The 12278-nt window shown below is 38.6% G+C and overlaps 1 protein-coding gene across 4 annotated transcripts in view; it reads left to right on the top strand.

The window, feature by feature from the left end:
- The window catches only part of ARHGAP6 (Rho GTPase activating protein 6), a 546930-nt gene that overhangs the window by 487785 nt on the left and 46867 nt on the right, over positions 1-12278 (top strand). For all 4 annotated transcript variants that reach the window (XM_001094565.4, XM_015126934.3, XM_077989702.1 and 1 more), the window contains exons 4-6: positions 5195-5451; positions 7746-7941; positions 12039-12094. In XM_001094565.4, the coding sequence (XP_001094565.3) occupies positions 5195-5451; positions 7746-7941; positions 12039-12094 (509 nt within the window). The remainder of the gene's footprint in view (positions 1-5194; positions 5452-7745; positions 7942-12038; positions 12095-12278) is intronic.

Here is a 12278-nt window from a genome sequence, read left to right as displayed (position 1 = left end):
CCCTTATTTTTGTAATGACCTAAATATTAATAGCCAGCATTGCTCTTTTAAACTAGAGTTTTTGCTCATTCTGTTCCTGCAGTAGAGCACTTTTACGTCTCCAGATTAGAGCAATTTTCCATGTGTATAGAGCATATTAAAGGGATCACTGAGGTTGGTATTAGTAATGTATTCTCTTTTAAACTTGGTTTATTCTAGGGTGATGATATTGATATTGGGATTTAAATACATCTAATCTGGACTTTAGGTGATTTTTCAGAAAGTATCCATTTGGCTAGACTAAGCAGAGTGAGCATATTTGCAGGAGGTTCCTCAAAAGAATGATGAGATGTTCCCTCAACAGAAGGAGATGTATGTTTGCTTACATATATTATATATTCAAAGCAGCAGGAAGCAAGAATTTGAATTAAAATGGAAGGAAGGGCCAGGGAAGTAATCGAACAATACATACTGGGCCATTATATATTTTTTAAACTAAATCATATTTACATAGGCTTAGTGAAAACTGAAATGTTCTATACTGCCTCAAAGGTAGCTAAGTGGGAAGAGGAAGGCAGGTACTGGTGGTTCCAAAGAAAAGACGTATCACCCACCCAACTAAGGGGGAAATATCAGGCTTCGTGCCAAAAAAAAAAAAAAAAAAAAATTAAGTAGCTTTAATGTTTAAAAACAAAGTAACCTAGGCCTAAGTGAAGGTTAATTACATGGCATCTTTTCAGAACTTAAAGCCCTGTCCATGTCAACACTGGGAGTCACTGCATGGATGTCCTGGGAACCAGGGTGTGAGGATGAGGTGGGGGGTGGTGCCAATCTGGCACAGATGTAATCTATTCACATAATTTCCTTCCAGTTGGATATTAGCATTTGGGTTTGTAACAGCTGCACATGTGAAAAATGGTCATTTGAAACCAAGAGTAAAAGAAGGAAAACAGGAAACTAAATGATCTCCTGAGTTAGGTAATCTAAAAATAAACAGAAGCAGCCTTTTAGAATCGAATTGCTCTCCCAATAGTGATTCATAAATGGTTGATATGCTACCATATTAATTGATTTCATCAGAATGAATCATGTCCTGTATGTTATTTAATTGCCTTGATATATAGCGGATCGTGTGACACTCCTATGTTCCCCATGCCACTTAAGCAGTGCCCATGTGACTTTTGATTTACATATGGAAACTAATTCAAGATTGACACTAATCAGAAAACATATTTTCATACAGAATAATTCCAAGTCCTTAATTTCTCTTAGTTATATTTCTTGACAACCAAAAGAGTTTTGAAAATTTTCAGAACTTGTGAAAATTTCTTTCTGTGTCAAAAGTAATTTTAAAATTAAGTAATTTTAAAAATAGCTACTTTGTTTTATTAATGGGCTTCCTAAACTGAGCACATGGGGAATAGGTTTTACTACGATGTAACTCTGGGAGATTGTACCCCCAACAACCCTTGCCAGGATATTTTCGGATTATGCCATATATGTATCCACATACATATGTGTATCTGGAAAGAGTTCAGTTCTGGCACCGTTCTTTATGGTGAAATCATATTGTATCATGTTTTATTTTCCTCACTGTCTAGGTATGTCACTGTATGTGAGCTGTGAAGTAACACTAGGTACAAATAGCTCATACAACTTTTAATTTTGCTCCATATTAAATAGCAGAACAGTCAAGTTATCAGATATCACTATGCAGAAATTATCAAAGAACATATATTGAATGTTGTCATTGAGTGGTAGTACTTCTAGGATAAGAAGAGAGGAAAGAACCAGGAAGTGTGTGGTTTCTGAGAAGGTTAGGAAGGGGCCAGCTCACACAGTACTGGGCCACAGCATGACTTTTGATTTGAAAGTTCAGGAGAAAGATAATGGTACCTTAGACTAGGGTGGGAGTGATGGTGGAAGTGGAGAGAAGTGAATGGAAAAAAGAGATAATGTGAAAGTGACATGATAAAGATTTGATGATGGAGTGAAAATGGGATGTAAGAAGGAATGAAGTATCAAGGATGACTCTCAGATTTCTGGTTCTCCCACATGAAGAACAGGCAAACTTTTGGAAATCTGAGTAAGACCTTGTAAGGGAAGACGAAGAGTAAGAAATGCCTTTGGGACATCCAGATAAGAAGGTGGAAGAAGTGGTTAGTGCTCAAAGAAGGGGTCTGAGCTAGAGGTAGCAATAAGGTGTGAAATGTGTATGGATGGAAGTTTAAGTTATGGGTATCATGCTGTTAATTACATAGAGAGACAAGAGTGATGAGGAGGGTTAAGATTGAGCTCTGAGGACCTTCCACATTGAAAACCCAGGTAGAAGATGATAAGCCAGAAAAAGGGGCAAGAATGTAGCCAGAGAGGTAGAGAAAAACCCAGTTAGTATATCCAAGATGCAAAGGACAGGGAGCATTTCAGGAAATGGCAATCAGGGTTAAAGGATGACAAAAGGGCAAATGAAACAGAGCTGTCAAAAACACTGAATTTAATGACCCTGAAGACAGCAATGACTTAGAGGGAGCTGCTTTAGAATCTAATGGAGGTATCAGCTAGACAGGATGAAGTGAGGAAAGAGTGGTAGGTGAGAAAGTTATAGGCCAGAAAGTAAAGGGAACACTTTAGAGAATTTTAACTGTGGCAAAAGGAGAGGGGGCAAACCATGGAGAAAAGAAAAGAGTGGGTCGAGGGTTATTTATTTTTTTTAAGAAGTAGCTGCTTGAATATATGTAGTAAAAACATAGTAGAAAAAAAGAGGTTGAAGATACAGGCACAAGAAGATGTAATTTATAGCAGGGGTGGCCCACCAGCTGTCTTTGTAAATAAAGCTTTACTAGAACACAGCCATGCCCATTTATTTACTTACTGTCTGTGGCTGCTTTCCTGCTAGACTGGCAGGTTGAGTAGCTACCACAAAGACTGTGCAGCCTGCCAACAGGGTGGAGGCTGGAGTGAGGCAAATTGAGCACCTAGGCCACAGAATTGAAGGAAATGCTCAGTCTGCATGCTGACTCTGCGCTTGCCCCATGCTGAGTGCGAGCACCCTATCATTTTGCATCCTAGCCATTCTAAGCCCCAGCCATATCCACAAAGCCTAAAATATTTGCTATCTCGCCCTTTACAGAAAATAATTGCTGAACCCTATTTATACTCGAAGAGTATTGGATAATTTTTTTGAGCTCTTGAGTGCAGTATACCATTATCCATGGTTTAAACTTATCCATAGTTGAATGACAGGTGGGAGAGCATGGGAACCAGGGAGAGGCAGAAAGGCTGGCAGGATGCCAAGTCACACCTACATATCATGCAAAGGAAGGTGGTGTAGGGCACAGGTACAGCAGGTGTGAAGAGTTGGAGCCTTTGCATCTGCTGGGTGCTCTTCTCCTGAAACAAGGCAGAATTATTTGCTGGTGGGGAGGATCTGCACCAGAGGTAAAAGAAGTCTCTAAACTAGTCTGGTTGGTTTTCCTTAGATGGAAAAAATGACTGGGAAAGGGCTCAGTAGTCCCCATCTTATAGTAAATCCCTGCCATGCATATGCCCACCTGAGCAGATGTGTCACTTGCTACATTTATCAATGTTCTTTTCACTCTTATTATGCCCTCTGTTATTTCATGTAGTTGTCAGCCTCACCATCCACGTTTCCAGACTTTTCCAACCTTTTAAAAGTAATATTTGATCATTTCTACAGACAAAATTATATCTATGTATGTGTGTGTGTGTGTGTGTGTGTGTGTGTGCACGCGCGCGTGCGCGCACGCGTGCATCTCCTCAGGGTACATAACAGAAGGTTTTGCTAGTAGTAGACACAGCCTATTATCAATAGTGAGAATTATACCTCACTACACTGTCTAAATTGATCACTCAAAGGAGAAGTACCTAATTATTTTTTATTACCATATATCACCTAGCTTTTTGCTAAAGAATGGCAAGCATCCTCTGAAAATCCCGAAATACTAAAGTTTTGATTTTTTACTTCAAAACAAATTGCATGCTTTTATAGAACCAGAGGTGCAGGCTTTTCAAGTAACATTTCTGCTTTTAATGTAGACTTGGTCATTAGCCCAGTGGTGTTCGAAATGTTGCCATGGATCAAGGAGGAAAACTTTTTAAAGTATCTTTCTACCTAATTTAATGTTAGCTTTTTCTTTCAAAAGAACAACCAACCTTAGAATTATTTTCCCTTGATCATTTTAGTTTCATTCATAGGGCTTCTAAAAACAATGGAGAGGTTAGATTCCAACTTACTGCTGCTAGGAGACCTAATTTGTAGTCTAAAAAGAATAATACATCTGATTACATTATTAGTGCCTTTCAGCATGAATCTAAAATATTGCCAATAAAACTCCTGGCCCTAAGGGTCCAAGGTATGTGTATACAAACAGATTTATGACAGAAATTCAGAAAGGAAATCTATGTATGTCTCCAAATAAAGCCATCAATTTCTGCACTATGCCCCTTTCCCCAAATTCTCCTTACTAAAGGATTTAACAAATTGTTTCCTGGGCCTCCCACGAGATATTTAGTGGCTGAGTCCACTCTGCATGTGGCCAGTAGAATGGCTTGAGTGTAGATCACGAGAGTGACAGCCCCAACCTAGCTGGCTGGAAATAGAATGTGGGGATAAGGAACACAACGAAAACAGAGCAGACTCCTTCCCAAGCAGTTCCCAAGCTGCTCCTCTGCCTGTCAGGTTATTCTTGCTGGGAACCTCAAAGTGTATTCAGTTGACTAAATTTCAGCCTTAGCTTCATGCATCTCTCTATTATAACACCTAATAGTCAGTCTGTTACCATGATTTGCATTTCTGATTATTCACTTCTTCACCCCAACCCATACTCTGAACACCTCAGGAGAAAGGATTGTATCTTTTATAAGCTTTGTGCTTCCCATTGCCTAGCTTGTTGTGGCACGTAGCGCGCAATCAATAAATGCCTGTTGAATGAATGTATAGACTAGAGACATGGAGAAAAACTAGAGACCTAGATGTCTAAGATGTGTGTTTATAAATACTAGTTTTCTTTATTGAAATGGAAACTTGGGCCATTCTGATTAACACGAATGTCACCTTTTTATTTTGATCGATAAGTCAATTCTTCAGAAAACATTCCTTTGAACATGTCTGTTCTTACTTAGGTCTGAAACATAAATGAGAGTGTTCACTGGTCCAGTCAGTCTCTGAAAGTGAATGTCTGTTTTTTTATTCCAGAATTCATCCCGCAGGCATTTGGAATGCCCTTATCCCAAGTCATTGCGAATGACAGGGCCTATAAACTCAAGCAGGACTTGCAGAGGGATGAGCAGAAAGATGCATCTGACTTTGTGGCTTCCCTCCTCCCATTTGGAAATAAAAGACAAAACAAAGAACTCTCAAGCAGTAACTCATCTCTCAGCTCAACCTCAGAAACACCAAATGAGTCAACGTCCCCAAACACCCCGGAACCAGCTCCTCGGGCTAGGAGGAGGGTAAGGTGGCCAGTATTTGCTCTGACACCAGTGCTAGGAAAACTGAAGATGTACAGTTATTCTTTGACTTTTTGTTCATGTGAAAACTGGATATGTAGTTGGTGTTCAGGTGTCTGTCAACAAACTCCATTAATGAAGAATGTGCACTGGGCATGTGGCACCTTGCATAGCCTCAGACCTTGTCCTGACTCCTCTTGAAGCTGTTGGTGTCCCTCCTTTGTCACATCTGTGCTGCATGCTCTCTTAAACATTCAACAATATCACCATTGATTCTGGTCTCTTGTAATCTGTCAGTCTTGCCATACTTGCCCACTAGACTGTGAGGCTTGAGGGCAAGGCCCGGTGTTTTAGCTATTAATACTTTCTTCATCACCAGTCTGAGAACATGTCTGGCCAAATGAATTGGTGGTGGGTCTTCCTAAACAATGAGCTTTTTCCTTATCAATGGAGCATTTCTTTTTCTCAAACAGAACCATAGAATCCTCTATATATCCTCTTTCAAATACTCTAACAATATGGTACCAGTTGTTAAGTACTATGTTCTAGGTACTGTGCTATTATTTGAATTGTTCAGGCAAACTGGTTGGTGATTGGCTGAGTCAGTTCATAAGCATCTCTAAAGCTTCCAGGTCACTGGAAGATCTTCTCTCCCTTTTTAAAAACAAATCTGCATTTTATTTTTATCTTTTATTTTTTGACTCAGGGTCTTGCTCTGTTGCCCAGACTGGAGTGCAGTGGCATGATCACTGCTCACTGCAGCTTCAATCTCCTGGGCTCAAGCGATCCTTCTGCCTCAGCCTCCCCAGTAGCTGGGACTACAGATGCACACCACCACGCCTAGCTATTATTATTATTTAGTAGAGATGTAGTCTCACTGTGTTGCCCAGACTGGTCTTGAACTTTCGAACTCAAGTGATCCAAAGTGCTGGGTTTACAGGCATGAGCCACCACACCTGACCTTCTCTCCCTTTTTTCACTGTCACGTGGAGACCCAAAATTTTTGCCACCTCCAGCTGTTGAAGACTGCCCTAGTTAAAACTCCAGACACTTCCCACTTAAAACCCACATTTTTCAATCAGCCCCTAACATTCAGGGCTTGTCCGAGGTAGAGAGAGACCTGATCCATTGCTGTTTTTGCAGTATTGACTATGTTTAAAAATGAAGAAATTACAAAATTATGGAATGCCTGAATTTGCATGATGGAATTATTCTTCTAATTCTGTCATTGTGTCTCAGACTGTGTATTGTCATACAACAATAACACTAAAACTCTAAATTTTAGCTTTCTGGGAATGTAGGGCTCAGGCAATTGTTCTCCCAAATGCCCTCTCCTCTGTCCAGGCCTGGCTAGCCAACTGCTTTCTCAGTGCTTCATCAAGTATGGGTGTGGCAAATACAATTGGTTCCCTGCTCCCTTTCCCTGACCCTTTACCATTCCTAGCATGCCAGCTCACCTTCCATCTGTCAACACCTTATTTCTTTGCTGAGGGCTTTCTCTGATGCCAGAGGCACCCAGCCCATCCAAATGGCAGGCTGTAAGTACTTAGGAGATAATATTATCTCTCTGCCCCCACCAGAGGCTGCCCTTAAGAAGTGATTCCTGAGGCTTGGTGTATAAATACCCCAGCTCTCTCACTTGATAGGGATAGCTCTAAGGTGCATGATCTACAGCTGTCTCCTAGAGCTCCCCAGAAAGATTGAACTCCAGTTGCCCACAATGATAATAGACTTGATAATGCTCCCTTCGTCAGCTGCCTTTCCTTCCTTGTCTCATTTCCCCCCTCCCCTATAGGTGTTTCCCAGGACCACCTCTCTACTAAAGCACTTTGTGCTGTTTCTCAGGAAAACTAAGCTCAGGCTGTTTTATGGAATCATTATATTTTAAAAATTTACTTCCTAGAACCATAGTTGAGTTTTTTATTTACAAAACTTCTCTGACTACCTCATTCATTGAGTATGTAATTTTTTTCTTGTTTCAAGAAATGAAGTGGTTGGGCCAAAATACTTTAATTATATGTTTCCCATCACTTGTTCTTCCATTTGGAAAATTTTGTCTATTGTTGAAATTGTAACTGCCATTATTAGCTTGAGGAAACCTTGTAGAGGTTTTCTAACTTTTTCAAAAGGCATATTTTTTCTTTCAATATACAAACAGAACAATTAAAGAAATCAAGCAATATTATTTCAAGTGTGATAAAGAGTCATGAGCAAAAGTATGTATTGGTTAGCATCTGGGGGCAGCTGGTTTTTTTGGCTATCTGTACTTTATGTTCACAGCTCTGTGTCACTTGCAGGGTGCCATGTCAGTGGATTCTATCACGGATCTTGATGACAATCAGTCTCGACTACTAGAAGCTTTACAACTTTCCTTGCCTGCTGAGGCTCAAAGTAAAAAAGAAAAAGCCAGAGATAAGAAACTCAGTCTGAATCCTATTTACAGACAGGTCCCTAGGCTGGTGGACAGCTGCTGTCAGCATCTAGAAAAACATGGTAAGTAGACTTGTCTGTCTAAAGTACTAAGGACTTTCATTTATTCAAGCATCATTCATTGAAGTACCCAATGTCAATTATGTGTTCATCTGATCAAGCTCTGAACTGAAATTTCCTGTGTGAAAGTATACAGATGTGAGTGTTTGCTTAAGAGATTGTGGGGCTAAACAAGATTGGAGGAGGGGGTGAATCAACTTGATGATATTCAGACTGCTTCGCTCCCAGTAGTCCTCAAAAGTGACTTTGGAGGCCAAGCAATTTAGTGAAGGATCAGGTTGGTTGGGCTGGGTTTGTCACTAGAACCTCTTTCAAACAGACCAGAGCCACTTTTATTGTTTATACATAAAAGTAGCCTAGGAGGTTACTCACAAGGGTTCCTTTAAAAAGTAAGAGTTCAACTTAAGTGATGATTCCCCAGTTTTTTTTAATAGAAAATACATCATTTTTGACAACAGGTTTATATATTGCCATTTGCGTTTTTGTGGAAGCTGTCCACTTAAAATTTCTCCAAGTCACCCTTTGCAACTCAATTCCAGTTACTAAGTTGACTTAAGAATGATATACAGTTCTTTAAAAATTTTTCTGAAATTTAGACTTCTGGCTTATTAAACTGCCATTTTCATAAACTAAATTTGTTTGCTGTAGTGTTAGCATGTGTGTTATGTACGTGGGAAAAGTTTAATTACTTTTTTACTATAAAAATAATATGCTCATTGTAATAAAGTAAAGGTGAAAGCAAAGAAAATTCTGAGGCTACCATATAGACATAACTACTATTAACATTCTCATCTGTTTCCTTCTAATAAAAATGGAACTTGATTTAAAATTTGTTAAGGATATATCTCAATTTCTTAATTCATTATAAAGGAAATCACAGGATAACATATGGATGACCTAATAAATTTGTTTATACAAAATTTTAAGTGTAGGTTCTTTTATGTTTTTTTACCTTATCTTTCACATGCCTGTGTATTACCTATGTACCTTGAACGTACGTCTCTTTCTCTACACACAAACACACACACACCGTCATGCACCACATAATGACATTTCCCTCAGTGATGGACTGCATAGGCAATGGGGATTGCATAAGGTTATAATACTGTATTTTTACTGTACCTTTTCTATATTTAGATACACAAATACCTAAGATTTTGTTACAGTTGCCTATAGTATTCAGCACAGTCACATGCTATACAGGTTAGTAGTGTAGGAGCAGTAGGCTCTACCATATAGCCTAGGTGTATAGTAGGCTATACCATCTAGGATTGTGTATGTACACTCTATGATGTTTGCACAATAATGAAATTGCCTAATTTATTGCTTCTATCACTTTGGGAGCTTGAAAACAGGATAATCACACTATTTAAAATAAAATACAGAATTATATTTCTTCATCTGCAAAATGAACATAAGTACCCACCTCAAAAGTTGTGCAATGATTCAATTAATTAATGTGCATACAGTACTTAGAATAGTGCCTGGCATATATTATTATAGAGAGAGAAATAGACTCTGAATGAACCGAATGAATCTTCTATGTATGAAATAGAAAACTTTAATAGCAGGTCGCAATAATTTTAATTTTGGCTGCATGTATTTTTTTATTTTCACATGGTTTCTGAATAATTGAAATTTCTACAGCAGCATGATATCACATAAGGACATTTTCTACACAGGTGGGACTATTCTCTTTCTACCAAGAGATAGAAAACAGAACTAAAAGAAATTGAGATGTTTACTTTGTTTCTGGATGTAAAGAAATAATGTTACAAAGATTTAAGGCTGGGCACTGTGGCTCAAGCCTGTAATCCCAACACTTTGGGAGGCCAAGGCAAGAAGATCACTTGAGCCTGGGAATTTGAGACCAGCCAGGGTAATATAGCAACACCCCAATTCTGTATCTAAAAAATACAATTCTTTCTGATTTAATTATATATTGTACTAGTCATAAATTTTTCAGTGGCAAGAGAAAGGAACCCAGATAAAACTAGATTAAGCAAAGTGACCTCCCCCAAATAACAACAACAATCTTTATATACTGGGAGACTGATCTAGATTTAGGCACAGCTGGATCCAGGATTCAAATGATGTCATGAGTGTCCTCTGCTGGCTTTACTCTCAGACCAGCTCTCTTCATGTGGCTTCAAATGGCTGTTAGCAGCTCCAATATCCCATCACTCTCATAATTGATTGTCCCAAATGAAGATAAAATGAGCCACCAGTGAAAGAATATACACGATGCTCATCAATGGCAATGATTAATGACCGGCATAGAAAAAGGAGAACCATTCAGACATATTTCATGCTCCCAAAGGAAGTACACAATACTTTTTGTGAAGTATTCTTGCCCTATAAAATCACACCGCAATCAGAGTAATCTCTGGCTCTAGCTATCTCTTTACAGAAAATAAAGGGGAGAGAAGAACATACAAATGACACCATGGAGTGTCCAAATCCAAACAATATGAAGATCTACAGTAGGAAATAGCTGAGATTTCTTCACCAAACCAATTATAAGGAAAAGGGAAACAGAGGGAGGAAACACAGATTAAGAGACTAAAAGGCACATCGACTGTATCACAGTGTGTGACCCTTATGTGGATGTTGACTGGAAATGTAATGCATTAAGGAACTATTGTTGACATTTATAGTATATTATAGTGAAATTACTTGTGTTTTTAAGAGACCTAATTTTTTAGAACTGAGTTTCTCAACCTCAGCACTGACACTGTATTTTTCACATCTAGGACATGATCCTAGTAAAAGCAATCAGAAATGTGAACAAAAACATGTGCACAGAGTTGTTCACAATAGGGTCATTTATAATAGCAAAATAAGCATGTATATTTTGGGGACCTGTGCACCATTCAGAGGGGAATATGGAGTAAATTATGGCCCATTCATACAATAGAATATTTTGCATCTTTTTTATATTTCCATAGATTTTGGGGGAACAGGTGGTATTTGGTTACACGAGTAAGTTCTTTAGTGGTGGTTTGTGAGATTTTGGTGCACCCACCACCTGAGCAATATACACTATACCAAACTGGTAGTCTTTTATCCCTTTTAAGTGACATTTCCAAGGAATTGTTACTAGCATGAGTGAAAATTCATGTGACATGATAGTGAGGGAAGGGAGTAACATTCTGTCAATAGATATTATATATATATATGCAGCGTTATCTCAACTATGTAAAAATACCTACATTCATGTAGAAAAGGCTGGATTTTAAAAAATGAAAGATTAGCTAGGCACGGTGACTCACACCTGTAATCTCAGCAATTTGGGATGTCGAGGCAGGTGGATCACTTCAGCCCAGGAGTTGAGCTTGAGCCTGGGCAACATGGCAAAACCCTGTCTCTCCAAAAAATACAAAAATTAGTCAGGCATGGAGGCATGGAGGCATGTGCTGGTAGTACCAGCTACTCTGGACACCAAGGTGGGAGAATCACTGGAGCCCAGGAGGTCAAGGCTGCAGTGAGCCATAATCACGCCACTGTATTCCAGCCTGGACAACAAAGTGAGACCCTCTCTCAAAAAAAAAAGAAGGAAGGAAGGAAGGAAGGAAGGAAGGGAGGGAGGGAGGGAGGGAGGGAGGGAGGAGAAAAAGAAAAGTAAGAGTGATTATTTCTACATCAGGTATTTCTAAAAGTATATTATTTTTACATTTTTCTGCATTTTCCAGATTTTCTTTAAGAAGCACACTTTAATTATGATCAGACAAACGAGAAATATCTTTTAGAAATTGGTAAAGAGCTAGAATCCCTATAAAATGTGTGTTTAGGTAATAATTCTGAATAATGAAAAAAAAAGCTCATTTTCTCTGATAAGGAGAAGATTAGAAATATAAAATATCACATGAAAAATATTTGATCAGAAACATTTAACGTAAAATTCTGGTGCGTAAAGGGCTGACCTTTAAGTATCTGGAAAATAGAAATAGTGTGAGATGAAAGAAGTGTTACTGTATGCTGTCAAGTTACTATTGCTCTGCATGTTATGGCACTGTGCTGGCATTCTGCTCTCTATTTTGATTTCCTCCAGAGTCTCAAGTCATAAAACAAGACTGTTGATTTTGTTTGCTTATTTGCAGGCCTCCAGACAGTGGGGATATTCCGAGTTGGAAGCTCAAAAAAGAGAGTGAGACAAGTAAGTGAAAAGTAAAGATTATATTTTGTTTCACATGACTTTCAGTTGAATTACCTTTTGCAAAGTTCAAGTTTATACAAATTCCATTTGATCTTTTTTTTTTTTTTTTTACCCTCCAAGTTATTATAATATAATTGAATTCCAGGAGGTAAAAGGCAACAACTCAGAAATGTTGTTACAGTTA

The sequence above is a fragment of the Macaca mulatta genome, chromosome X, assembly GCF_049350105.2.
Source record: "Macaca mulatta isolate MMU2019108-1 chromosome X, T2T-MMU8v2.0, whole genome shotgun sequence".
NCBI classification, from domain to species: domain Eukaryota; kingdom Metazoa; phylum Chordata; class Mammalia; order Primates; family Cercopithecidae; genus Macaca; species Macaca mulatta.
This window is presented reverse-complemented; position numbering and strand designations above follow the sequence as displayed.